Source organism: Lactuca sativa, chromosome 4, assembly GCF_002870075.4.
Source record: "Lactuca sativa cultivar Salinas chromosome 4, Lsat_Salinas_v11, whole genome shotgun sequence".
Taxonomy (NCBI): Eukaryota; Viridiplantae; Streptophyta; class Magnoliopsida; order Asterales; family Asteraceae; genus Lactuca; species Lactuca sativa.
In genome coordinates this window covers 98684651-98711637 of record NC_056626.2, presented here as the reverse complement: position 1 = coordinate 98711637, position 26987 = coordinate 98684651, and the positions used below count along the sequence as shown (strand labels likewise).

At 37.7% G+C, this 26987-nt stretch overlaps 1 protein-coding gene across 4 annotated transcripts; it reads left to right on the top strand.

Annotated features, from left to right (window-relative positions):
• Window positions 1-1265: 1265 nt before the first annotated feature.
• On the top strand, window positions 1266-5130 carry LOC111907855 (beta-glucosidase 24). 4 transcript variants are annotated; one of them, XM_042901097.2, is made up of 12 exons: window positions 1266-1425; window positions 1821-1890; window positions 2000-2058; window positions 2145-2220; window positions 2281-2446; window positions 2536-2761; window positions 3496-3614; window positions 3745-3959; window positions 4068-4096; window positions 4189-4291; window positions 4379-4487; window positions 4673-5130. In XM_042901097.2, the coding sequence occupies exons 1-12, from the start codon at window positions 1309-1311 to the stop codon at window positions 4917-4919; spliced, it is 1536 nt and encodes a 511-aa protein (XP_042757031.1). In that variant the 5' UTR covers window positions 1266-1308; the 3' UTR covers window positions 4920-5130. The 4 variants fall into 4 exon arrangements, 2 of the variants coding, with proteins under 2 accessions (XP_042757031.1, XP_023759428.1); XM_023903660.3 differs by having other exon boundaries at window positions 4065-4096; XR_006190576.2 differs by lacking the exon at window positions 4189-4291 and having other exon boundaries at window positions 4673-4813.
• The last annotated feature ends 21857 nt before the right edge of the window (window positions 5131-26987 follow it).

Here is a 26987-nt window from a genome sequence, read left to right as displayed (position 1 = left end):
GGAAACGAATCACTACTACAAGCACTGGTGGGCCTACACTAGGGCGTGTGGACAGCTGCCTCCGCAACAAAAAAGTTAATAATTGAAAAAGATAGTGTTTTTTTTTTTCAAAAATAATATATTTTAACCCCTTAAAAATCTTAATAGTTTTTTTGTCCCCTCTTCCAAAAAATGTTGGATCTGCCCTGATTGCAAGTCCTTCCCTTGAAACTACTTGATCAAACGTATTTGCACCAAATGAAACAAGTCTATCTTTTTTCTCTTGGCGTGGATTCAAGATTGATTGTATTATGTATTGATTCTTCTTATCATGCACTTTTTGAAATGTGATTATGCAAGTGTCTTGTCTCATTCTTGCTTATTCTACTGATTTTTTGTTTTTTTAAATGATTCCAAACTGCATAAGTCGATATTCTGTTTTTTGTTTGGGTAGCCTTCTGATTTGGTTTTTGTTGGCTTGTTAATGATGGACTAGGAGAAAAATCAAATCTTTGCTTTCTCCAATAACATTTTGTGGGGCAATTAGTTGATCTTGAGTGTCACTACAAAGTAAGAAAAATAATATGAAATACAATAATCGAATCAATACACATAAACAAGAATTGCATTATAACCAGAGATTACATTACAAGAGTACATCACAGGGGCAAGAATTGGTATTGTGGGTATCAAAAAATGTTGTAATCAATGTTAAATCCAAAAGGGGACAATGGTCAAATTATAATCAACTATTTTTATTTGTAATACAGTATGCAAAGTTTGTAAAACATAACGCAACACAAATTCCCATATTTAATCCAAAAGGAATCCATGGCCAAATTATACTTAACTATTCTACTTGTAATATAATATGCAAAATATGTAAAACAACTGCTAGCCAAATTCCCCTGTTTAATCTAAAAGGGCACAATGATCCAATTCTAACAAACATATAATTTTTTTTAATAAGATGAAAAATACCAATATTCTTGAAATTTCTTATCTGATTATAATCAACTATATATTTTTACGCTGTCTATTTTTCCGCAAATTAAATAATCCTTTTTAGCTATTCTTGGGATGGGCCCTCTTGGAACAACGTCCACCAGTCCAGATGCGTTATTCACGTTTAAGAGATGTTAAAACAAAGCATTAATAGTATTATAATATTATATATTATATTTTGGCTATTGAACTTTTTTTTAATATTAATATACTTTTTATAAAGCAATTTTGGAGGGATGCATCACTTTACTTTGTGTATAAATAAGATAAGAAACCCACATGCTTTGTTCACAATGCAACTTTTATAAAATCTTGTCGAAGGATATGGAAAATCTAAAGAAGGGATGCCAAATTCTCCCCTTCACCAGTTACACAAGTAGGTCCGAATTCACCAAATTGAAACATAATTTTGTATGGGGTGCTGCTACTGCAGCTTATCAGGTAAATAATCATATCCTAATTTTCTATTTTTTTTAAAATAAATAAATAAATTTATACGATGTTTTGGACTTATACATGACTTTATTTAGTCTATCATTTACACATACATTTGGATGGAAATCAAAGGTACCCATTTATATGAAAAGCATAGAAAAACATTTTTTTTTTTTGCAATTCATAATATTTATATGTTTATAATTAAATTTTAACCGGAAGAAGTATCGTTATTCATATTAAAATGGACATTTTATTATTACTTAATGTACTTTTGAATTTAAACAATGTTTTCTTTATCATGAATAATGTCAAATATTAAAATATTACGACTAAAAACTAAAAGATACTATATTTAATCTAAAAAACAATTTATCCAAGATTATAATATTCTTGTTTAGATTGAAGGTGCTGCTTGTGAAGGTGGTAGAGGTCCATGTATTTGGGATACTTACTGCCATGAACGTCCAGGTTTTAATTTCTCATCTTCTTTCTTTATGAATACGAATACAAGGACCACATTCACTTTTTACTTTGATTTACCTTGATAAAAAAATGTTTTCGATAAAATATTCTTCAGCTTCAATCGTTAATGGTGATAATGGAAACACTGCTGTTAATTCTTATTTCAAAATGAAGGTACTTCTCTTTATATTTTTTGTAATATTAATTAAATTAGACTTTCATTAATCAAAACAGTTTCTGTTTTTTCCATTGATCAACAGGATGATGTGCAAATGTTGAAGAAAACGGGTTTAAATGCGTATAGATTTTCAATTTCATGGAGTAGAATATTCCCAGGTGAATTACAAGAAAATGAATAATTAGTAAAACATTTTATTTAGCGTGTTGATTTTGTAGGTGGAAGACCAAACAGGGGGGTTAATAGAGAAGGAGTTGACTACTACAATAGCTTAATAAATGAACTCAAAAGCAATCAAATTGAGCCATTTGTAACTTTGTGGCATTTTGACACTCCTAGTTGCCTTCAAGAAGAATACGGGGGTTTCTTAGATGAAAGGATTATGTAAGTAAAACAAAATTAAGATTTTTTTGAATTTTTTTAAGACAAACTAAGAAATAATTAGTCTAGTTTTGTGTATGTTTGATTATTAGATGTGATTTTAAGGCTTATGCGGAATTTTGCTTTTGGGAGTTTGGTGATCGGGTTGTGAACTGGATCACACTGAATGAGCCTGCTAATCATTGTCAGTATGGTTACGATATGGGTGGAGTTGCACCTGGCCGAACCCAGAATCCTACCACTGAGCCGTATATTGTAGCACACAACATGCTCCTCTCTCATGCTACTGTTGTGGAACTATATCGTCAAAGATTTCAAGTAATGTATTCTATGGAAAATTATATAAAAGAAACAAGGGTTATATATAGAAAACTTTTATTATTTTGGGAAATTTTTTGGTAAAATCTTAAATGTTTTTTTAACAGAAAAATCTTATTATTTTGAAAAAATCATATAATCTGTCATTTCCTGTTAAAATTAATAATAATAATAATAAAAGACTTTTTCGTTGTTTTGGGCAAAATGTTAAATTTTTTTGTTAAAAAAAAACATTTAGGATTTATCAAAAATTTTCCCAAATAATGAAACCTTTCTATATAAAACACAAGAAATAATTCTAATTTGGAGCGGTTTTTAAATTTATCACGAATACTTTTTTTCTTCGTTAAAACTATAAAAGTATCGTCATATATTTTACATCACAAGGTTTTATTGACAATTTCCCATATTAACCACTTTGACTTATATATCCGGTCAAAGTAGTTAATTTGAAAAAGTATAAAACTTTTATGGTTTCGAAAAAAAATATTATAAATTGTTAGAATAGTTTTTGTGTAATTTGCTTATGTTCTATATATATATTCCTAATAAAGGGTGACCATAAAACATTCAACTTTTTTTTTTTATTGTTTTTCTGGTGTTGCATTTATTTTGTTATGTGGGTTATAACCATGTCAACGATGCAACAAGTAGTAACAAAAATCACCCACAAAATAAAAACATAAAACCAAACATTTTTCAATTTCTTAATCAGCTAGACTCAAACCTTTCAGGCAAGCCAAGGAGGTCAGATTGGGATTACGTTGGACTCGTTGTATTTTGAGCCACTTAATCCTCACAAGAAAGAAGATAAAGATGCAGCCATAAGAGCGATAGACTTCCATTTCGGATGGTGAGTTCATGTATACACCATATATAAACACATAATTTGTATATATATGAAGACACATGTAATATCATTAATTTAGTTATTTCCATAGCTTAAAAAGTTACAAAAAAACTGATCAAATTTTTGCATGCAGGTTCATGGAACCATTAGTTAGAGGCAAATATCCCGACACTATGATAAAAAATGTTGGTGGTCGTTTGCCTGAATTTACAAAAGAGGAAGCCAATTTAGTGAAAGGATCTTATGATTTTCTTGGGTTGAACTACTATTGTTCTTATTACGCCACCATTGGAAAACCAGATGATGTTGGCTCAATAACGAAAGATAGCAACGTCCATTCACAACCAGGTATATATATATTTATGAAATCTAAATGTAATTTTTATAAAGTAAACGATATATGTGTTCTACATTCAACAAATCATGTCTAATTAACTATGTTTTGTTTTTCAGAAGATCTTGATGATAAACCTATCGGTGAAAAGGTATGATATATATGTTGTAATAAGTGGTCATGTGGTGTTATATTATATATGTCACATTTAATTTTTACAACTTTTGTTATGGATCAACGTAGGGAGGCGTTTATTGGTTTTATTCGTATCCACCCGGACTTCACAAATTATTGGTGCACATAAAAAAAGCTTATGGAAATCCAGTGATTATCATAACTGAAAATGGCAAACACTTTTTTTTTACAACTTCGTTGGTTTATTTCTTTATAACTTGTAGCAAAAATAACGACGCCACCTGGAACATTTTTGTAGGGTGGCCTGACGAAGCTAATAACCATGTGAAACTTGAAGAAGCTTGTGTTGATAAGAAGCGTATTGATTATTATAATGCACATCTTCAAAGTGTCCTACAAGCGATGAAGTAAATTAGTTATATATATATATATATATATATATATATATATATATATATATATATATATATATATATATATATATATATATATATATATATATATATATATATATATATATATTGTGTGTTGCATTATCGATCTTTTTCTTTACTTCACCTCAGTTTTAATTAAACATGGTGTCATGTTGCAGGGAGCACGTTAAAGTAGTGGGGTATTTTGCATGGTCATTGATGGATAATTTTGAGTGGGGATCTGGATATTCTGTTCGTTTTGGTCTATTTTATGTAGATTACAAGGATGGAAAGTACACAAGGTATCCAAAAAACTCTGCGATTTGGTTTATGAATTTTCTTAAAAACCCCAAGAAACTACACGATACAAGGAAACGTAATGCTGAATCCGAAAGTATTGACTCTGGACCCCAAACAAAAAAATAGGAAGCAAAGTAGTTCGCTTTATAACAATAAGTACTCTTGTAGAATTGTACAATTAATGTCGTGTCTCTTAATTTTGGTTATTTATTTCAAGAAAGTTTGTTGTAGGTTTGAATGGTGTGTTTTGTGTTTTTCATCTTTAAAAAATTAGTTTTGTGTTAAAGAAAATTTATATTACAAGATATGGATAACTGGATAAGGTGTATTTGGAGAATTAGCTGTCCACTTGTTAAATTCAAAAGCACTCAATTGTGCTCTCACTATAAGAGGGCTCCACTAAGCTTCTTAAAGAAAGATTGATATGTTAAAAAAAAGTAAAAAAAAAAAACTCGACAACGCCATGATTCGAGACGTTGGACCACTTGTGGTTTTGTAGATGAGTTGGTAATTAAGGATGTCTATAGTGAAAATCTCACAAAGTATTATTAAAAGAAATGAGCTTAATCAAAACCGAAAGGAGTCATAGACTAGTATAAAATGAGCTATACAATCCGGTTAAAATTGATAATATAATCGGTGTTTTCACCTATATATGTAAGGGGAATCCCCAATATGAATCTCTAAATTCGTACGATATTTTACAACCGGATCTAATAGAGGCAAATAAGACCATTGTCAAAATTTTCATCTAATAAAATAGAGTCGGGCTTTACACTAATTAAACAATAAAACAATGTATCAAAAAGATTACCATGAATGGCACCAATTTGTTTTGTTTTATCATTGAATCCCAATAACATAACATGGAGTCTAGTTCCAATCCGATTTAGATGTAAACATGATCATTACATGTTGTTTTGTATAATGAAAACGAATAAAGTGGTGAAATGCTTTTAGGGTAAATGGAACAAAAAATACTTTTTTTACATAGAAATTCGATTTTGACACCGTGTTTTTTTTTTGTCGATTTTAACACAGTGTTTTCCAATTTGTTACATTTCTAATCACTTGAACGGTTAACCAGGTTGCATGCTGACGTGGCATGTGGACATGATATGCTGACGTGTCAAAATTGAATTTTTTTTTTCTCACAAAAAACACTAAGTTTTCATTGTTTTTCGATTTTGACACTAAGTTTAATTTTTTCTTTCAACTTTGACACTATGTTTTTTTTCCAAATCAAACATCATTTTTTCCAATTTTGTTCAATGTTGACAATTTTCTATTTGAAACCGTATAAATATTTTTTTAATACATTTAAACCGTATAAATATGTTTTTTTTTCATTTAAAAACCATAGTTTTGTATAAATACATTTTTTTACACTCAAACCATATTTTTATGTATAAATATATATTAGTTATATAAAAATTGTATTTTATATTAAATATGCAACTTTAAAATGTGTTTGGAGGTTTGGAGGCGTGTAGTCGATCAAAACTCGGATATCAAGTTTGCAACCCATCAAATTTTTACATATTATTAGAAGCTTATGGTTAGTTTGATTCTCATGATATAACTAATGTTTTGAATGTAAGAAAAAAAAAACACCTTGTATTTAAATAAAAATGTGGTTTTTAAACGAAAAAAAAAAAAAAAATGTTTATACGGTTTAAAATGTAATAGAAAAAAAAATATTTATACGGTATCAAATGGAAAATAGACAAAATTGAATAAAATTTGATAAATGATGTTCGATTGGAACAAAAAAACATAGTGTCAAAATTGAGATAAAAAATTCAACTTAGTGTCAAAATCGAAAAAAGTGAAAACTTAGTGTTTTTTGTGAAAAAAATCAATTTTGACACGTCAGCATATCATGTCAGCATGCCACGTCATCATGTCACATCAGCATGTAACTTGGTTAACCGGTCAAGTGGTCAGAATTATAACAAATTGGAAAACACAGTGTTAAAATTGACACAAAAAAAACACGATGTCAAAATCGAATTTTTGTGTAAAAAGAGTGTTTTTTATATCATTTACCCAATGCTTTTATTATTTGGATACGTCTACCTGCAAATGGTGACAAATTGATTAAAATATTATATATCAATTTTATTAATTTCTTTATTCAGAAAATAGTAACTTTTTTGTCATCAAACATTAAATATTTTAAGGATTTAATTGAGGAGAGGGGAACATGAAAATAAGCAGAGTACTAAATGTTATTTCTCCTTTCACTAGCGATGTGGGACACATAACCCACATTGGTTTTTTGGCCGAGAACTAAAGCTGAAGGGGAATAAGTCGTAAAGTGAGGTTGGACAAATGAAGAAATTTCGGGAAAAGCTTAAACAATGCAAAATTTATATTTAAAGATATGATTATTTGATTTTTTTTTTTTTTGTCTATTTTAATTTATTGGTATTTTAAGGGTGTACTATGTCATATATTTTGGATTCATGTAAAGAGCCATCCGTCTTATTGCTATATATTTGGGGGTAATTACAACTCTAACCTTTTTTTTTAATTACTTATTAAAAAATAGTTAAAAAATACCATTTAGCCAAAAATAGCTCACAAAATAGTAGTCAACATATGGTTGACTACGGTCAACACCGTTAACTACGGTTTTAGGCCGAAAAGTACTCTTTCGTGCTAATGGTCTACTGTTTCACGGACCCATTTACTTTTTCGTGGCACATTAGCCCATAGTATCAGATTAGTCATTTTTTCTATTATTTTATTTGGTTTGACTACTTTTTTCTCTCAATAGAGCATCCGAAGAACAACACGGTTTGTCTAATTTTCATCAAAATTTTATCGTGTTTGTGATTAAGAGTAGGTTTTCTATATGAGGTCAAATTTTTTTTGAATAAAATTGAAATATATATATATATATATATATATATATATATATATATATATATATATATATATATATATATATATATATATATATATATATATATATAACCGTAGGTTAAATACGAAACATACGGTGTACAAGTGCATAATGCACAGTTTGTGTAGTGTCGACTTGTATATCTTATAAAAAAATTTAAAAACTAAAAAAAACAGTGGACGAAACCCCAAAAATAGTAGATTTAAAAATAATAATAATAAATTAAAAAATAAAAAAAGAAAAAAAGAAAAAAGAAAACGTATTTTTTCCCCAAAACCGTAGGCTACTGTTTGAGATACCGTAGCTAAACCGAGAGGAAACCGTAGGTTTCCCAAAACCTACGGTTTTGTAGCTTACAAATGAAAAAAATTATAGAAAACACGAAACAGTAGACGATATGGCAAAACAGTAGACGATTTTAGAAACCTACGATTCGTGGGCTATATTTGGACATTTACTAATTTTTGGCTAAAAATTGATAATCACTTTCCTTAATTTGGCTAGATTAGTAATTACCCCTATATTTTGAAAAATAGAGTTTAAATTGACGTCGCATCATCAAAGCACCGTCTTTTTTCTATTTCCCACATTAGATGTGTCTTAGACACTTTATCATCAATTGGTGGACAGAGAACTCTATTGTGATTATTAAATATCGCACCATTTTACATCATGAATTCTGGTTCTAGTCCAATTTATATGTAGACATGACCACTAACCACTATGTTGTTTTGTAAAATGAGAGCTAATTAAAAGGTCAAATCTTTGTATTATTTGGAGAGCCATAACTTTTCAGTAAGGATGAGTAAAAGGACCAAACCGACCGGAAACGGTCCGAAACGGACCGGACCCGGGAACCGGTTTCGGCCAAAATCAAGAATCGAACCGGCCCGGCGGTTCTACCGGTTCTCGGTTCCTACCGGTTCTTATCATGTCTTCAAATGTTGGAACCGGTCCTCGAAAAATAACATCATACTGTTCCGGTTTTTTCCGGTTCTACCGATTCCGGTTATATCAGTTCTGGTTCCAACCGGTTCCCGGTTCTAAAAATCCACAAAAATAACGTCCCGGTCCCGGCCCGACCGGTTCCATCAGGTTCCGGTTCCGGTGCCGGTTCCGGCCGGTTCCTCGGTCCATATGCTCATCCCTACTTTTTAGTTATCAAACATTAAATATTAAATATTTTATGAATTTAATTGAGAATAGGGGACCCACGAGAATAAGTAGATTATACAAAATTTTCCTACATAAGTGAAAGTAATAATATTCATTATAACTAGGGAAGAATCCCCGCTTAGTGGGGTTGGATACGACAATTTTTTACATATTTCTTAAGACAACTAATCATTTAGTTTTGGTTTCCAGAGCACCTGATGAGCTACATTGATGGCACAAAATACTATTCCAACATGTATCATTCCTTTAAGCTTCTTTACATAGACTATCATGCTTCTATGCCCTTTACAAAAAAAATCATATAACTATCTTTCTGATGATAAAGATCCAAGTATACTCCATACCACTTATGATCCAAGTGAGAAATTTAGAAAGTTACAAATTTAATTTTTGCCAATTATGCATTTGACAGAACTACCCCTATATCAAAACCTGCAAAATCAAAACCAAAAAGTATGTTATTATTTCTTTCATTCAATGTATGTTAATAGATGTTATGTTATATGTATTACATTCATGTATGCATATATCAAAGTATCAATACAAATGTGAGATCGCAAACGTTAACTTGTTATGAAAATCGTGATAAATGATTTTCAAGGTTATCAATCTTGTTTCTAGTGGATGTTGTTATAACCCAGTGTATTTGCGTCCATTCTAAAAGTTTACAACCCTTCTTTTGGTCGTTACTCGCTTTAAAGTCCGACATTTTACAACATCATTGAGTTTAGCTACTTTGTCATACAACATGTTATTAACACGATGCTCAAAGACGGAGGTTTCATAGTCTATTTTTTTTGTCTCTCAAGGATTAACAAAAAAATCGAGATCATTCTTCTCTCTAATCTTACAATGAGTTTTTCTTGATACTCTATGAATTTGTCTCTCTTTAATCTGTATAAAATCAACGTAAACAAATCAAGAATCTTTATCTCATTTCATAAATCATTACAACTCATTCCTCAAAGTTTTTGTTAAGGATAAGCATTGCACGTGACAGAATACTATAAACATTTTAAATTGATTTGTTTAATCTTTAAAGCTTAAATTTGTTGGAAGTTAAGCCATTGCACATGATAGTTTATTATCAGCCCTTTATCTAATAAAGTCATAAGTTATACATGATTTTATTGTCTAATAAAGTCATAAGTTGTACATGACGCATCAAGCCTATTTTGACATAGAACGGTGTTGTACATTGCTATTACCGGAATGAAAAATGTACAATTAAGAACATGGCGTGTAAAGGGAATATATGACATGTTATAAACTATGGTAAAAGATCAAGACAACATGAACACTATACATAAAATTGGGTACGTGCAACATGTAAAGCTAATTTGACATAACATGGTGAAGTAGGTGTCTATTTCTAAAAAAAAGTATTATACATTAAGAACATGACACGTAGGATAAATGTACACGTCGCATGTGAATGTAGTTTGCGGATGACACGACATCATTAAAGTAAACGCAATGAAAACATAATGCACTACGCTATTCATAATCACACATTTAGAATAGCATAAAACATATTATTGTGACATTCGGATTATCTTTTTAAACCCACTGACGGAGAGCTTAAAAATAGTATTTCTATATGTTTTTTTTTCTATCAGAAGCTAAGTCACAATCAAGGATTCACAAGAGAGTTCGAGGATTCAAATTCCATTAATGAAATCAAGAGAATCTCTTCATTTTATCTCTCAAAGCTCATATGTCCATCAATGATGGAATTAAAAGAAATTTCATACAATTAAATTCAGGTACTTCAAATTGTAGTATGAAGCAAAAATCGGTGATTTAAACATGATTTTAAGTTATTGTGATCAATACATTGTGAAATTGATGGATTTGAGTATTAAGAACTCAAATCCTAGATTGATGAATTGTTAGATAATAGAAATTAAGCTCACATATTAATGAATTAAGATACATAGATAAGGAATATGTGGAACTTAATTGGTTCAATAGTTAAGATAAGAATTTTATATGACGAAATGAGTAGTTTTAGTAATGATTGATTGAAATTAAGTTCTTAATGAGTTAAGTTATGCTGATAAGAATTTTATGTAATGATTGAATATGAACTAAAGATATCATAATCAAAGGAGCACCGAGTGAAGGACAAGAATCGTAGTTAGTTTTCACTAACTATGTAAAGTAAGTACATATAGATGTTTGAAATGATTACATAGCGCAACAAGTTTTTCTATCATATGATAATGTTTTAGTTCAAAAGCTTGATGTTTGAACTTATGTTGTCTTATGTAGGAAGTGAACATTTGGACCAAACCGGACCAAACCAGCTCTTGTATCGGACCGGTTTGGCATAAATTGGTAGACTTTTAGACCATACCATTTTGGCATAAATTGGTAGACCTTAGACCAGACCGGTTCTTATACTCGTTTGGTCGGTACAAGTTTAGGTGTGTAACATCCATAAATAAGGTATAACTATTTAATCCCTCTTCTTTTCCAAGTTGTCAAAACTAGCCCATGGAAGGAAATTGTAGCAAATGAGTACGTTGGGCGTACTGAAGAGTACGCTGCGCGTACTCATGGGCGTGATCTGGACGCGGATGCTACCCAGTACTCTGGGCGTACCATAGTGTACGTTGGGCGTACTGGGCTCAGACATGAAACCCTAAATGAGACTTGAGCACTATAAAAGGAATGTTATAGCCTCCATCCCAACCACTATTTCCAGTGAGTGAAACCCTAAAAGAGCTAAACCTTCGTTCTAAGCTTGTGTGTGTGTGTGTGTGTGTTTGAGCTTGAAAGTGTCTTTGTGTGCTTGTGAAGAAGAATAGAGGACCTTGAAGAGGAAAGATTGGAGTCCAAGCTTCTAGATCTGAGCTAAATTGAGTGGGAAGCTTCTCACAAAGGTAAAAAGCTTCAAACTTTACCACTATTTGGTTATGAACTTCATATAGGAGCATTTTTAGGGTTTAAGTCCCAAAGGTGGAGAGTTTTGAGCAAAGGAACTCCATGGACCTTGATCTACCCCATTTCAGTGTATTTTGTGTTATAGATCCATAAAAATCCAATCTTGGACGTAAAGATTAAGTCATGCATGAGATTAGGGCTTAATGGGGAAAGAGGATATGTGTTTGAAGTGATTGGTGACCTTTATAGCCATACAAAGGCTTAAAGGTTTCGACTTTATGGCTTAAGAGTCAGTAGAGTGCATGGATCTGAGATATGAGCTTATATCTTAATCTATTCAGACCAAAAAGCATGAAAGTATGAAATTGGGAATTACGCTGGGTGTAATCCCAGTACGCGCTGCGTAGGGGGGTCGAGTACCTCGATTCTGGATAACCATGGAGTACGCCCCGCGTACAGAGCTGGTACGCGTAGCGTAACTCCCTACAGTTGAGTTTCGTTGACTTTAAGGGTTTGGTCAACAATTGGACATTTGGACCATTGGAGGGGTAAAATGGTCTTTTCCCTTTTTGAGAGAGTATAGGAAGGGATTAGTCTAGCCTTTGAGAATCGTTGTTAATTCGAGGTAAATTACTTTATGTAATTAGGCAGAGGCTAGATCAGTATTCCGAGTTCGAGACTTTCCGAGACTACCCGAGGTGAGTCTTCTCACTATACTTTGCCTAGAGTGGTATTTATGTGCAAACCAGAGGGTCTTATATGTTATGTGTATGTTTGAGATTATGTGTATTGTGATATATATATATATATATATATATATATATATATATATATATGTGTGTGTGTGTGTGTAGGCTATGTGATATATAGACCGGACCAAAGAGTCCAACGACTTATGAGGCCAGAGGGTCCTCGATCAGACCGGACCGAAGGGTTCAACGAGCTAGACCGGACCGGAGGGTCCAACGAGATACGGAACTGGAGGATCCCTCTGAGACATAATGACCGGAGGGTCATACCGGGTTATAGCCTCGAGTGGCTTATGTGTTGTATGTACTACTTTTATACGATATGTGTTTCAGGTACTAGCGAGGATTGTGGAAAGGCGCAGACATGATTTATACACACAAAGGCTTAAAGGTTTCGACTTTATGGCTTAAGAGTCAGTAGAGTGCCTGGATCTGAGATATGATCTTATATCTTAATCTATTCAGACCAAAAAGCACGAAAGTATGAAATTGGGAATTACGTTAGGTGTAATCCCAGTACGCGCCGCGTAGGGGCGTCAAGTACCCCAATTCTGGATGACCACGGAGTACGCCCCGCGTACAGAGCTGGTACACGCAGCGTAACTCCCTACAGTTGACTTTCGTTGACTTTAAGGGTTTGGTCAACAATTGGACATTTGGACCATTGGAGGGGTAAAATGGTCTTTTCCCTTTATGAGAGAGTATAGGAAGGGATTAGTCTAGCCTTTGAGAGTCGTTGTTAATTCGAGGTAAATTACTTTATGTAATTAGGCAAAGGCTAGATCAGTATTCCGAGTTCGAGACTTTCCGAGACTACCCGAGGTGAGTCTTCTCACTATACTTTGCCTAAAGTGGTATTTATGTGCAGTCCGGAGGGTCTTATGTGTTATGTGTATGTTTGAGATTATGTGTATTGTGATATATATGTATGATATGTGATATAGACCAGACCAAAAAGTCCAACGACTTATGAGGCCAGAGGGTCCTCGATCAGACCGGACCGAAGGGTCCAACGAGCTAGACCGGACCGGAGGGTCCAACGAGCTACGGGACTGAAGGGTTGTCACAACTGGAAATTTTGTGTCATGTAATCTATACATTCAAGCTAATGTGAATCAAAAACTTCAATCAAATACATCATGCAAGTACTACAAATAGTCATCAAGCAATTGGGAACCTTAGAAGTCCTTGTTTAGGTCCATTTTGGACTAGAACTTCATTATTGGACCTAATGGACCAATAAACTTCCAATTTGACTATCTTGGGTTTAGAACCCTAAATGGGCTCTAATTGGACCCACATCTAATTTATTTCAACATTTTGGGCCATATTGGGCCTAGAATGAAATGAATTGAAAGCTTTGATCCATGAATACCCTAAACTAGTTCAACAAAAAAATGGAAAAATCATACTACATTCTTTTAGGTATAAAACACACCCTAACTAACTCTAATTTTGGGCTTAAGGGGAAAAAGCCCAAATTTATCTTTTCCCTTTCAAATTCTCGGCCCAAGGCCCAAGCCCAAGGAGAAATGGAAGAGTTGACTATTTGCTTGCCACCTCATTATTACCCAACATGTTTCCATGCACCTTAGTCCATATCTCCATGCATATCACCTCAAATATCACTTCTTCTTCTCTTCTCTCTCTCACTCTCGGCCACTAGCACACACACACACCACAAAAATCTCTCAAACTCTCTCAAGAACACTCAAGAACATCCCTCCCTCTCCTCTCCAAAAATCTCGAAAATTAGGGGCTTTCAAGAGGATCTTGCAAGTTAATCATCATCTAAGGTAAGATTATGCTTGGATCTATGGTTTAGATTCTTTTTGTTATCAAAATCCTTTCCTAATCTATGCAAAAATCGTGATCTTGCACCCTAGAACCATCTCAAACTCGAGATCTACCAAGGAAAGGTGCTCAGGCCAAAAATCATCAAGTTTTCCTCCATCTTTTCTTCCAAAAACCGAAACCACACCCAAGGTGAGCTTCATACCCCCTATTTTCTGTTTTTATGAGTTTTGTGGGGGGGGGGGGGGGGGGGGAATACAAGTGAAAGTGTAGATCTATATGTGTTTTGTATGCCTTGTATGATTTCCATGCTTATATGTATGCATTTGTGTGTTATAATGTTGGATCTAGCCATAAAACCCCTCAAAACCGAGATATATCTTGTGTTAAATGATTTTAGCTTCAAATATATTTCTAAATACAAAGTGTTTCAAGAAAAATGGTTAAGTGGTTTAGTAACAATTTTCTTTGGGTTAAAAACACAAATTTTGGGCCTAAAATGTGAAAAATACAAAATTAAGGGCCCAAATTGACATATCACGAATTCTGATGGATGAAGTGTGTCAAAACAGTTTCAATAAAACAATTTCTGGAAATTTACTCATTTAGAGGATTAAAAACATAAATTTCAAGCTTAATGGACTAAAAATGACATTTTCGACCCAATGAGGCCCATTATGCGAATTTTTCTGTTTTGGAGGGTCAAAACTGTGATTTTCTGTAAAACAGTGGACCATAAGTGATCCAAGTCCTTTTCAAAGGTTTAAAATGCTTTTTAAATTAAAAAGGACCAAAGTTGCAAAAAATTTTACAATTTGGGCCAAAATTGTCAAAATTGCGAAAAAGAAGGGTTATAACCGAGGAAACTGAAATTTCAGGGACTTAAACTGTTTTCTATGAAAAATATCAATTTCAATAATTTTTGGTGTTAAAATGTCAAGAAAATTGATTTAAGGACCAAACCGGAAAGTATTTAACTAAAGGGTTGAAAAAGTAAATTTTACGAACAATGAGGGGCTGAAACAGAAAACTTCCAAGGCTATTTCAATACATGTAATCGAACAAACCATGGTACCGCGACTATCGGCGAAATACAATACACTACAATACCAAAATCGTTGTGAAACGAATTGGTTCGGTCTCGAACCAATGAAAATCCGAAACTACTAACACGACGACACTACGATTCATACAAATAACGTTTGGGAATTCAATATACATGCGAGTGTGCACAGACGTCTACGCACCATCTTTGGGCCCCAAAAGTGTAAAATCTTGTTCGTTGAGCCTAGCTAGCCCAATGACCTGATCTTAAGGCCCGAAGACATTTTTTTTCTACGAAGTGTTGGGTTTCACCGACTTGGCACAACGTAGAGGGACTTTCAATGGCTTGTATACTACTGGTCCCCAAGGGTCCTTTGGTATTAGCTAGTAAAGTCTACATTTCATGCGAGGCGGGTCTGGGACCCCTCGTACATTTTTATCCCCAACCGGTTAATGGAGTCATCGAGGTCTTCATGTCCTCTCTCTCTTCGGATGTGGGACTACACCTAGTCAGGGCGATTGGATAACGTGATTAGTACGGACGACGCCTTCGGGATCGTTAGTATAGCTATAAACTGGGTGTTTGTGTAATGCGGGTTTGTAGTAATTAATCATGCTCAAAAATAATCCAACGTCGCCTGGGACTGACACTATACGCTATGCAATGGTTTCAATGTAACTTCATGTAATTCAAGGAATTAGGAAAACATCGGGTTTTCCTAGGGTTTTCAATACATACAGATTTGAAATGCATACAATTTTAACGAACAATTTTTTTTAAGTATAGAAACAAACAAGCATACCTATGGATCTTCACAAACATTTTCGAAGGCTTTTCATTTCAGAAAATATCGGATTTTCTGGCGGTTTTCAAACAATACAAAACATTGGAATTTAAAACACTACTTATGAACTCACCAACATTTCTTATGTTGACGTTTTTCAAAATACTTGTATTCTCAGGGAACCAGTAAACCAAAGGAAAACATATTCGGTGATGGCTTGCAGTTCGATTATGTACGAATCAAACAATTTATTTTTGGGAATGTAATGTTTAAACAATGTATGACATGTAAACGCTACTGGTTGTACTATATTAATGCATGGTGACGAATGTTGTTATGTTTCATATATTCAATGTTATGGTATTCAATTGAGTCACGACAGCCCCCGGACGTTTCCGCCGTCTGGTTCGGGGGTGTGACAAGGGTCCCTCTGAGACATAATGATCGGAGGGTCATACTGGTTTATAGCCTCGAGTGGCTTATGTGTTGTATGTACTATTTTGGAGAACTCACTAAGAATTTATGCTTACCGTGTTATGTGATATGTGTTTCAGGTACTAGCGAGGATCGCGGAAAGGCGCTGACATGATTTGTACACACTGATAGAGGATTTTGTATTTGAGATTCTGGGGGACGTTTTACCATGATAACATTTGATAAACTTGAGTTTTGAGATGATTTATATGAGATATGTTATGTTTGAAAAATGATTTTTTTTTTAAATTTTCACGTCGTTACAAGTTGGTATCAGAGCCTTGGTTTGAGGGATTCGGATGCACCTTCAGGCTTATCTGAACTCAAACTGAGGATTTAAGAAATCTTTCATAAAAGAAACAATTTTTCTAAAAAGAGTAAAAGATTTTAAGAAAAGCAAAAAGGAGTAGTGTGTACGATTAGTCAGCGCCCGAACGGCGGTTTCCCAAAATACCCTTACATTTTGTGTTATGAGATATTTTATGATGTGCTATGTATTCTAGAGTAGGCTAGGTAAATCATATTTTAGGACTCGGGTGGCTTGATATGTGATGCCTTAGCCTAGGAGTTTATGCTGCTGTGAGTTGCTTTGAGTGCATGTAGGTAGCAGAGAGTAGCTTGTGAGAAGTATGCTTGAGAGTAGACTGAATTCAGGGGATATAGAGTACTTGCGAATTGGGATCCTAGGAGGAGGACTTGGTGTGGATACGGATACAGTGTGGAAGGTAGTATTGGGCCCGTACTACTGAAAGCACCGAATCGGTAAACATCCCAAGTAAGAATCCTTAGGGTGCTAAGGAAAAAGTAAGAACGGTTGATCGAGTGTGAGTAATCTCGGTCAAGTATCTAATTATTTTATGTCATATTTCATAGGCATCATGGTGGGAACGCGCCACAACCCAGGAGGTAGTGGTACCGGTGGTACTAGTGATGAAGAGATCTGTAGGATGATTCACAAGGAGGTGGTCGTAGCCATCTGAGATGAGATATCGGAGATGTTTAGGTCTATAAAGACCACGCTGATTGAGACATTCGACGAACGATATGTTGATATGACTGAGGCGGCTGTTGCTGCAGCTAATGCAGCTGTCGCTGCCGCGAGGCCATAGGGGGTGACTCGTTGTTGTACCGAGACTTCGGCAAAACGAAGCCACCAGAGTTTGACAAGACTCAGGATTCAATAGTCGCAATGAGGTGGATCTCTGACATTGAGGGATGTTTCTACACTTGTTCTTGTCCGGAGCATCTGAGGGTACGGTTCGCGCTGAACCAGCTTCGCTTGGGAGCGAATGATTGGTGGAAGTTTGTGAATGCTGACTTTACTCCTGTAGAGATTACATCGGTGACCTGGGAGAGGTTTACCACCATGTTCCAAGATGAGTATGTTCCCCCTGTGGAGAAGGAACGTCTAACCCAGGAGTTCTTGTCCCTCAAGCAGGGGACAGGTTCCGTGACTGTGATTACACATATGTTTCACGAGAGGGCGTTGTTTTGCCCTGAGCACGTGTCTTCTGAGCAGGCACACATGAATCGATATCTGAGCATACTGAGGAGAGACATTCGTGAGTTCATGGCGAAATCGATATACCAAACGTTTGCTGAGCTCCAGGCAAATGCCCAAAAGAGGGAGATCGAGCTAGAGACTTAGGCCAGGCAGGAGGCCGAGTCTCACAGGAAGGATAGGCGGCTGATATAGTCTCAACCGGCAGCCAAGCGGGCAAAGCCCACTGATTCAAGATCGGGAGGACCGAAGGGCCGCACTTGTGAGAAGTGCGAAAAGAGCCATGAGGGAGTGTGCAAAGCAGGGGTGTGCTACAAGTGTGGCAAGGAGGGACATTTCGTGAGGGATTGCCCCAAGGGGTTTGCAGTTTGCTTCCACTGCAACCAGACTGACCATCGGAAGGCTGAGTGCCCACAGCTACTTCAGGGATCAGCACAAGGATCTGCACCTGCTGCTACTAGAGCCACCGAGGCCTGGCCAGTGAAGGCTGAGGCACCGAAGGCTCGCGGAAGAGCCTTTCAGTTGACATCGGAGGAGGTCCGCGCAACGCCCGTTGTCGTGACTCTAATGTATTCTTTTATTTACTTATACTGAGTTCGAGATATTGTGCTTATATTGTGATATGCTTAGGTACTTTACTTGTGAATTTTGTACCTGCTTTGGTGTTATTTGACTCGGGTGCGAGTCGATCTTTCGTGTCATTAGCGTTTAGTCAGCACATCAGTAACCGATGAGAGGCGTTGAGTCGAACTCTGGAAGTTTCTATAGCCAACGAGTGAGCGGTGTATGCTACTCATGTGATTCGAGGATGTGTACTCGAGATTTTCGGTGTTGAGTTGCCGATAGATTTGGTACCGATTATGATAGGGGTGTCTGTGTCATCGTGGGCATGGACTGGTTGAGCCGATTCGGAGTTGTTATCGTCTGCGAGCGTTAGTTGGTGACTATATGAGATCCTAGTGGGGGAGTACTTACGGTGTATGGCGAGGGTACCCGATTTGGGTCAGCATTTTGCTCGGCTGCCAGAGCGAGACAGAGTCTACATCAAGGTTGTAGAGGGTTTGTAGCCTATGTGATGGATACACGAGTTGTCATAGAGAGGCCGAGTTATGTCGATGAGGTTCCAATAGTGCGAGAGTTTCCGGTTGTTTTCTCCAAGAAGTTGTCGGGTGTGCCTCCCGAGAGGCAGGTGGAGTTTTGCATCGATTTGGTTCCGGAGGCAGTGCCTATTTCCAAGGCACCCTATCGCCTTGCGCCACCGGAGATGCATGAGTTATCCTCGTAGCTTCAGAAGCTGTTAGGGAAGGGATTCATCCGACCGTGTAGCTCGTCGTGGGGAGTGCCGATCCTTTTTGTCAAGAAAAAGGATGGTTCACACCGGATGTGCATTGATTACCGGTAGTTGAACAAGCTGACGGTCAAGAACCATTATCCACTACCGAAGATCAACGATTTGTTCGATCAGTTGCAGGGAGCTTCTTGGTTCTCCAAGATAGACTTGAGGTCTGTATATCACCAAATGAGGGTGCGGGATGAGGATATCCAGAAGACGGCGTTTAGGACTCGTTATGGTCATTACGAGTTCGTGGTGATGCCTTTTGGGCTCACCAATGCACCCGCAACATTCATGGATCTCATGAACCGAGTATGCAGGCCGATGTTGGATCGATCGGTGATTGTGTTCATCGACGATATTCTAGTGTATTCGAGATCCAGAGAGCAACATGAGGAGCATATGAGGGAGATTCTTGGAGTATTGAGATCGGAGAGGCTTTATGCCAAATTATCCAAGTGTGATTTTTGGTTACGAGAAGTCCAGTTCTTGGGACATCTCGTTAATCATAATGGGATATTGGTCGATACGGCCAAGATTGAGGTTGTTATGAGTTGGGAGGTGCCGAGATCCCCCACTGAGATCAGGAGTTTTCTAGGGGTTGGTCAGCTACTATCGGAGATTTATCATGGATTTCTCCAAGATTGTCGTTCCCCTCAGCAGATTGACCCGGAAGGGCGTTGCTTTTACTTGGGGTCCCGAGCAGTAGACCTCGTTTGAGACTCTTCGCCAGAGATTATGCGAAGCCCCAGTGTTAGCCCTTCCGGAGGGAATGGAGGATTTTGTGGTGTATTGTGACGCGTCTATATCAGGGTTGGGTACGGTGCTTATGCAGAGAGGGCATGTGATAGCATAAACATTGAGGCAGATGAAGCCTCATGAGACGAGGTATCCCTCCCATGATTTGGAGTTGGAGGCAGTAGTGTTCGCCCTCAAGATATGGCGCCATTATTTGTATGGGGTTCGGTGTACCATATACACGGACCATAAGAGTTTGAAGTATCTGATGGATCAGCCCAACCTGAACATGCATCAGAGGAGATGGTTTGATGTGGTAAAGGATTATGACTGTGAGATCTTGTACCACCCGGGCAAGGCTAACGTGGTAGCCGATGCTTTGAGCCGCATGGCGGAGAGTTCCCCGATACGAGATATATGTATGAGGATGACGGTGATGACTCCGGTATTGGATACCATCCGAGAGGCCCAGACAGAGGCTATGAGATCGGAGAACCGCAAGAGAGAGCGGGTGATTGGGCAGGTGTGCGAGTTTGTTACTGGTAGCTGAGGGATTATGACCTTTCACGATCGGATTTGGGTGTCGTTTATGGGTGGGGCACGTAGCATATTGATGGAGGAGGCACATAGATCGAGATTCTCAATCCATCCTGGGGCCACTAAGATGTATTTGGACTTGAAGAGAGATTATTGGTGGCCTTGTATGAAGAGGGATGTTGCGTGGGTAGTAGAAAGGTGCTTGACCTGTCGCCGAGTTAAGGCCGAGCACCGGTGTCCGCATGGCAAGTTCCACCCACTAGAGGTTCCTCGGTGGAAGTGGGAATAGATTTCTATGGATTTGATCACCAAATTGCCGAGGACCGCGAGGGGTGTTGACCCAATTTTGGTGATTATGGATCGGCTGACGAAGAGCGCTCACTTCCTTGCTATCAGTGAGAACTCTTTTGCAGAGAGGCTGGCAGAGATATATGTGAAAGGCGTGGTGTCTCGGCATGGAATGCCGATCTCGATTGTGTCAGACCGAGATGTACATTTCACTTCCAGGTTCTGGAAGCAGTTTCATGAGGAGTTGGGTAAGAGATTACATTTCAGTACTGCTAATCACCCACAGACAGACGGGCAGAGTGATCGGACGATATAGACGCTTGAGGACATGCTTCGAGCATGTGTCATGGACTTCGGTGGAAGTTGGAATACATACCTACCCTTGGATGAGTTTTCTTACAACAAAAACCACCATTCGAGTATTGGTATGCCTCCCTTTGAGCTTTTATACGGGAGGAGGTGTCGGACCCCCATCTGTTACGGAGAGGTAGGGCAACGACAGATGGGTAGCATTGAGATAGTGCTTAAGACAATGGAGCAGATTCAGCAGGTCAGACAGAGGTTACTAACGCCCTAGATTCGCCAGAAGAGTTATGCGGATAGGCGACGATCCGAGCTCGAGTTCCAGGTTGGAGACTTTATACTCCTGAAGGTATCTCCTTGGAAAGGAGTAATCCGGTTCAGGAAGAGGGTCAACTTGGGGCCCCGATACATTGGTCCTTTCAGGGTGATCTCTAGAGTGGGTAAGGTAGCACACTATTTAGAGCTACCCGAGGAGTTGAGTCAGATCTATGATACCTTCCATGTATCCCAATTGAGGAAGTGTATAGCCGATGAGATGGCGGTACTGCCACTAGATGATATTCAGGTGGATGCGAGCCTGAATTACATTGAGAGGCCCATCGTGATCTTGGATCGGAAGATCAAGGTTCTGAGGAACAAGGAGGTGCCTCTGGTTTAGGTCCAATGGCAACATCGGAGAGGGTCCAAGCTGACTTGGGAGTCGGAGTCAGAGATGCGGGAGCAGCATCCAGAGTTATTTGCAGAGTGAGACTTCGAGGGCGAAGTCTGATCCTAGTGGGGGAGAGTTGTAACATCAAGAAATTAGGTATAACTATTTAATCCCTCTTCATTTCCAAGTTGTCAAAACTAGCACATGGAAGGAAATTGTAGCAAATGAGTATGTTGAGCGTACTGAAGAGTACACTGCACGTACTCATGGGCGTGATCTTGACGCGGATGCTACCTAGTATGCTGGGTGTACTGGGCTCAAACATGAAACCCTAAATGAGACTTGAGCACTATAAAATAAATGTTATGGCCTCCATCCTATTCACCATTCCAGTGAGTGAAACCATAAAAGAGCTAAACCTTTGTTCTAAGCTTGTATGTGTGTTTTTGAGCTTGAAAGGGTCTTTGTGTGCTTGTGAAGAAGAAGAGAGGACCTTGAAGAGGAAAGATTGGAGTCCAAGCTTCTAGATCTGAGCTAAACTAAGTGGGAAGCTTCTCACAAAGGTAAAAAGCTTCAAACTTTTACCACTCTTTGGTTATGAACTTCATATAGGAGCATTTTTAGGGTTTAAGTCCCAAAGGTGGATACTTTTTGAGCAAAGGAACTCCATGGACCTTGATCTACCCTATTTCAGTGTATTTTGTGTTGTAGATCCATAAAAATCCAATCTTGGATGTTAAGATTAAGTCATGCATGAAATTAGGGCTTAATGGGGAAAGAGGATATGTGTTTGAAGTGATTGGTGACCTTTACAACCATGCAAAGGCTTAAAGGATTCGACTTTATGGCTTAATAGTCAGTAGAGTGCATGGATCTGAGATATGAGCTTATGTATTAATCTATTCAGACCAAAAATCACGAAAGTATGAAACTGGGAATTACGCTGGGCGTAATCCTAGTATACACCGCATAGGGGGGTCGAGTACCCCGATTCTGGATGACCACGGAGTACGCCCCGCGTACAGAGCTTGTACACACAACATAACTCCCTACAGTTGAATTTCGTTGACTTTTAGGGTTTGGTCAACAATTGGACATTTGGACTATTGGAGGGGTAAAATGGTCTTTTCCCTTTCTGAGAGAGTATAGGAAGGGATTAGTCTAGCCTTTGAGAATCGTTGTTAATTAGAGGTAAATTACTTTATGTGATTAGGTGGAGGCTAGATTAGTATTTCGAGTTCGAGACTTTTCGAGACTACCTGAGGTGAGTCTTCTCACTATACTTTGCCTAGAGTGGTATTTATGTACATACCGGAGGGTCTTATGTGTTATGTGTATGTTTGAGATTATGTGTATTGTGATATATGTATGTTATGTGATATATAGACCGGACCAGAGAGTCCAACAACTTATGAGGCCAGAGGGTCATCGATCAGACCGGACCGGAGCATCCAACGAGCTAGATCGGACCGGAGGGTCCAACGAGCTACGGGACTCGAGGGTCCTTCTGAGACACATTGACCGGAGGGTCATACAGGGTTATAGCCTCGAGCGGCTTATGTGCTGTATGTAGTATTTTGGGGAACTCACTAAGCATTTATGCTTACCGTGTTATGTGATATGTGTTTCAGGTACCAGCAAGGATCGCAGGAAGGCGCTGACATGATTTGTACACACTGATAGAGGATTTTGTATTTGAGATTTTGGGATATGTTTTACCATGATAACATTTGATACACTTGAGTTTTAAGATGATTTATATGAGATATGTTATGTTTGAAAAATGAAAAATTGTTTTAAATTTTCACGTCGTTACAAGGTGCATATGGTACAACTCATTAAAGCCTACCTAAATTTACTTTATATATTACGATTGTAAGGGTGAGTATTTAGACCGAAACGGACCGGAACCGGATAGGACTGCCTCTTGGATTAGACCAATTTTAGAGAAATTGATGGACCTTGGAACAGACTTGTTAAGTCCAATCCAGGTCCAGTTCCCGGTTCAGTCCTATCAGAGCTCCAAATGCCCACCCTTCGTCTTATAACATTTCTTTTGGAAGGGCATTTGTGGTAGTTGTTTTATGAAAGTTTAAACATGCCATATGTTTATTTATTTAGTTATGATTTACATAGTATTTACTTTTATGTGTCAAGTATGAATACGTTCATAGTTTTTAAAAGGTCTGAACTGGTCCTATAACCCCCGATCAAATTAGTATAGGCTCACAGGCCCATTATTATATAACCCAAAATTATATTTTTATTTTTTATATTTAATGTGAGTATACCATTTTTGGGAAATACATTATCCAATATTGAGATTTCTATGAAGATTTGAACCACCAACTGTTATAATCAAAACATAAAAGATAATGGAGTTGAACACGAGATTTATAGTGGGAAACCCAAAATCAGGAAAACCCAATTTGGAAGAACACTATAAATTGATCTCTTGTAATTGAGAGGATTACAAAGGCTCCTATTTGTAACATCCCGATGTCAGGGTAACTTCAAAATCAGCCCTATGCTTGAATTATATTGTAATTTAGCCCTTATGATTGGAAAGGATTGCAAATTGGCCCATTATTGCAATATGGTAATATTACCCAAGTGTAGTATGCTAAGCGTACTTTGTGTGCACTTGGCGTACTAGGGTGCACCCTAGTACGCTGGGCATACACCTCATACACGAGGCATACGTGAAGAAATGGCAAACCCTAATTTTTAGGGTTTGGTTTATATTTAAACCTCATTATAGCCTCACATCTCATTCTTATTCAACCTTCCTCTGTAAGAATTGACCCCAAGCAAACCCTAAGTGAAAGAGTGTATTTTTGGAGCCTTTGGAGTGTTTATAAGTGTCCTTGAAGAAGAAGAGAGTGGTGAAAAGAGCTTGGAGTTTGGGAAGCACCTTGGATCTGGGATTTCCTTGTTGATTACAAGCTCCAAAAGGTAAAAAGTTTGCATCTTGATCATTCCATGTTGTAGATATAGATATTTGTTCCTTTAAGACACTTTTTGTCCCAAAAATGGTGATTCTTGAGCATGGCATGTTCTTGACCCAATAAGTCGTCCTTTCAAGGCTTATGAGGGTTCTTAAGTCATAAAAATTGAGAGTTAGTTTCACTCCATGCAAGCTATAAAAGGTATTAATGCAATAAGATGTTGAGGGTTTGTGTTTTATGTACTTAATGAAGATGAAAAGTCATAAAGTTGGAAACTTTATGACTCATGATGGTATTTTATCCTTGGATCTGACTTTGGACGTGAAGATGTGGAGTATTAAGCGCTTAATGGAAAAAGGGTTCAACAAGGTGCGTCATTGGGCGTACCAGGTGGTACGTTGTGCGTACGCAGTCAACGCCTCATAAGTTGGTCAAGAACCGAGTATTCCCCGCGTACAGAAGAGAACGCCCAGTGTACTCGGCTCGGTCGACTCACTCGGGTTGGGTCGACTGGGTTGAATCGGCTGGGTGTTGACTTTGACTTTAAATTTGCCTTTGACTTTCACTAATGCGCCTATAGTGTTTATGGATTTGATGAATCGGGTGTGCCATCCGATTCTTGACCGATCTATTATTGTGTTCATTGATGATATTTTGGTGTATTCCAAGACCAGAGAGCAGCACTGGGAGCACCTTTGAGAGCCTCTGGGAGTATTGAGGCGGGAACGACTATATGCCAAGTTCTCGAAGTGTGAATTTTGGTTACAAGATGTTGAATTCCTGGGACACCTCATTAACCAAGATGAGATTTCGGTCGATCCGGCCAATATCGAGGCCATGATGCATTGGGCGGTTCCGAAATCTCCTTTAGATATCAGGAGTTTTTTTGGGTTTGGTAGGATACTATCGAAGATTTATTCAGGACTTCTCCAAGATTGCAGTTCCCTTCACTCGTCTGATGAGGAAGGGAGTGGATTTCTGATGGGGCTCTGAGCAGCAGATTGCTTTTGAGACGTTGTGGCAGAGGTTATGTGAGGCCCCCGTATTGACCCTTCCAGAGGGTATTGAGGATTTTGTGGTATTTTGTGACGCATCCATCACTGGTTTGGGGGCGGTCCTTATACAGAGAGGGCAAGTGATTACTTATGCTTCACAACAGCTGAAGCCATATGAGGAACGGTATCCTACTCATGACTTAGAGTTGGGGCAGTGGTGTTTTCCCTCAAGATTTGGAGGCATTATCTTTATAGGGTCCATTGTACTGTTTACACGAATTACAAGAGTTTGTAGTATTGTATGGACCAGCCGAACCTGAACATGAGGCACCGCATGTGGCTAGATGTAGTCAAGGATTATGACTACAAGATCCTTTACCGTCTAGGTAAAGAGAATGTGGTAGCGGATGCCTTGAGCCGCAAGTCGGCTACATCTTTAGCGGGAGAGGTGTTTATGAGGATATCTGTTGAGTCTCCACTTTTGGCTTTGATCAGAGAGGCACATGCCGAAGGGGTTAGGTAGGAGAATTGGAAACATGAGAGGATTAAGGGTGAGATCGATAAGTTTATCACCAATGGTCGGGGTTGTTGACCCAATGTGGTCGGGTTTGGGTTCCAGTTTTTGGTGTCAGGCAGATAGTACTGGAGGAGGCTCATAAGTCTCGCTTTTCTATATACCCGGGAGGCACCAAGATGCATCGAGATTTGAGATTGAGTTATCGGTGGCCGTGTATGAAGAGGGAAATAGCCTAGTATGTTGAGAGGTGCTTGAACTGTAGGATGTTCAAGGCCGATCATCAGAGGCCGCATGACAAGCTATAAAATTTTGAGATTTCCATGTGGAAGTGGGAACAGATCACCATGGATTTCATCACCAAGTTGCCGAAGACTGCCAAGGGTTTCGATACTATATGAGTCATTGTGGATTGATTGACCATAAGTGCCCATTTTTTGGCCATCCGGGAGAGCTCTTCGTCCCAAAAGTTGACTGATGTGTATGTCTGAGAGATTATTGCTCGTCATGGGGTTCCGGTCTCCATTGTTTTAGATCTAGATATGTGGTTTACTTCTCGATTCTGG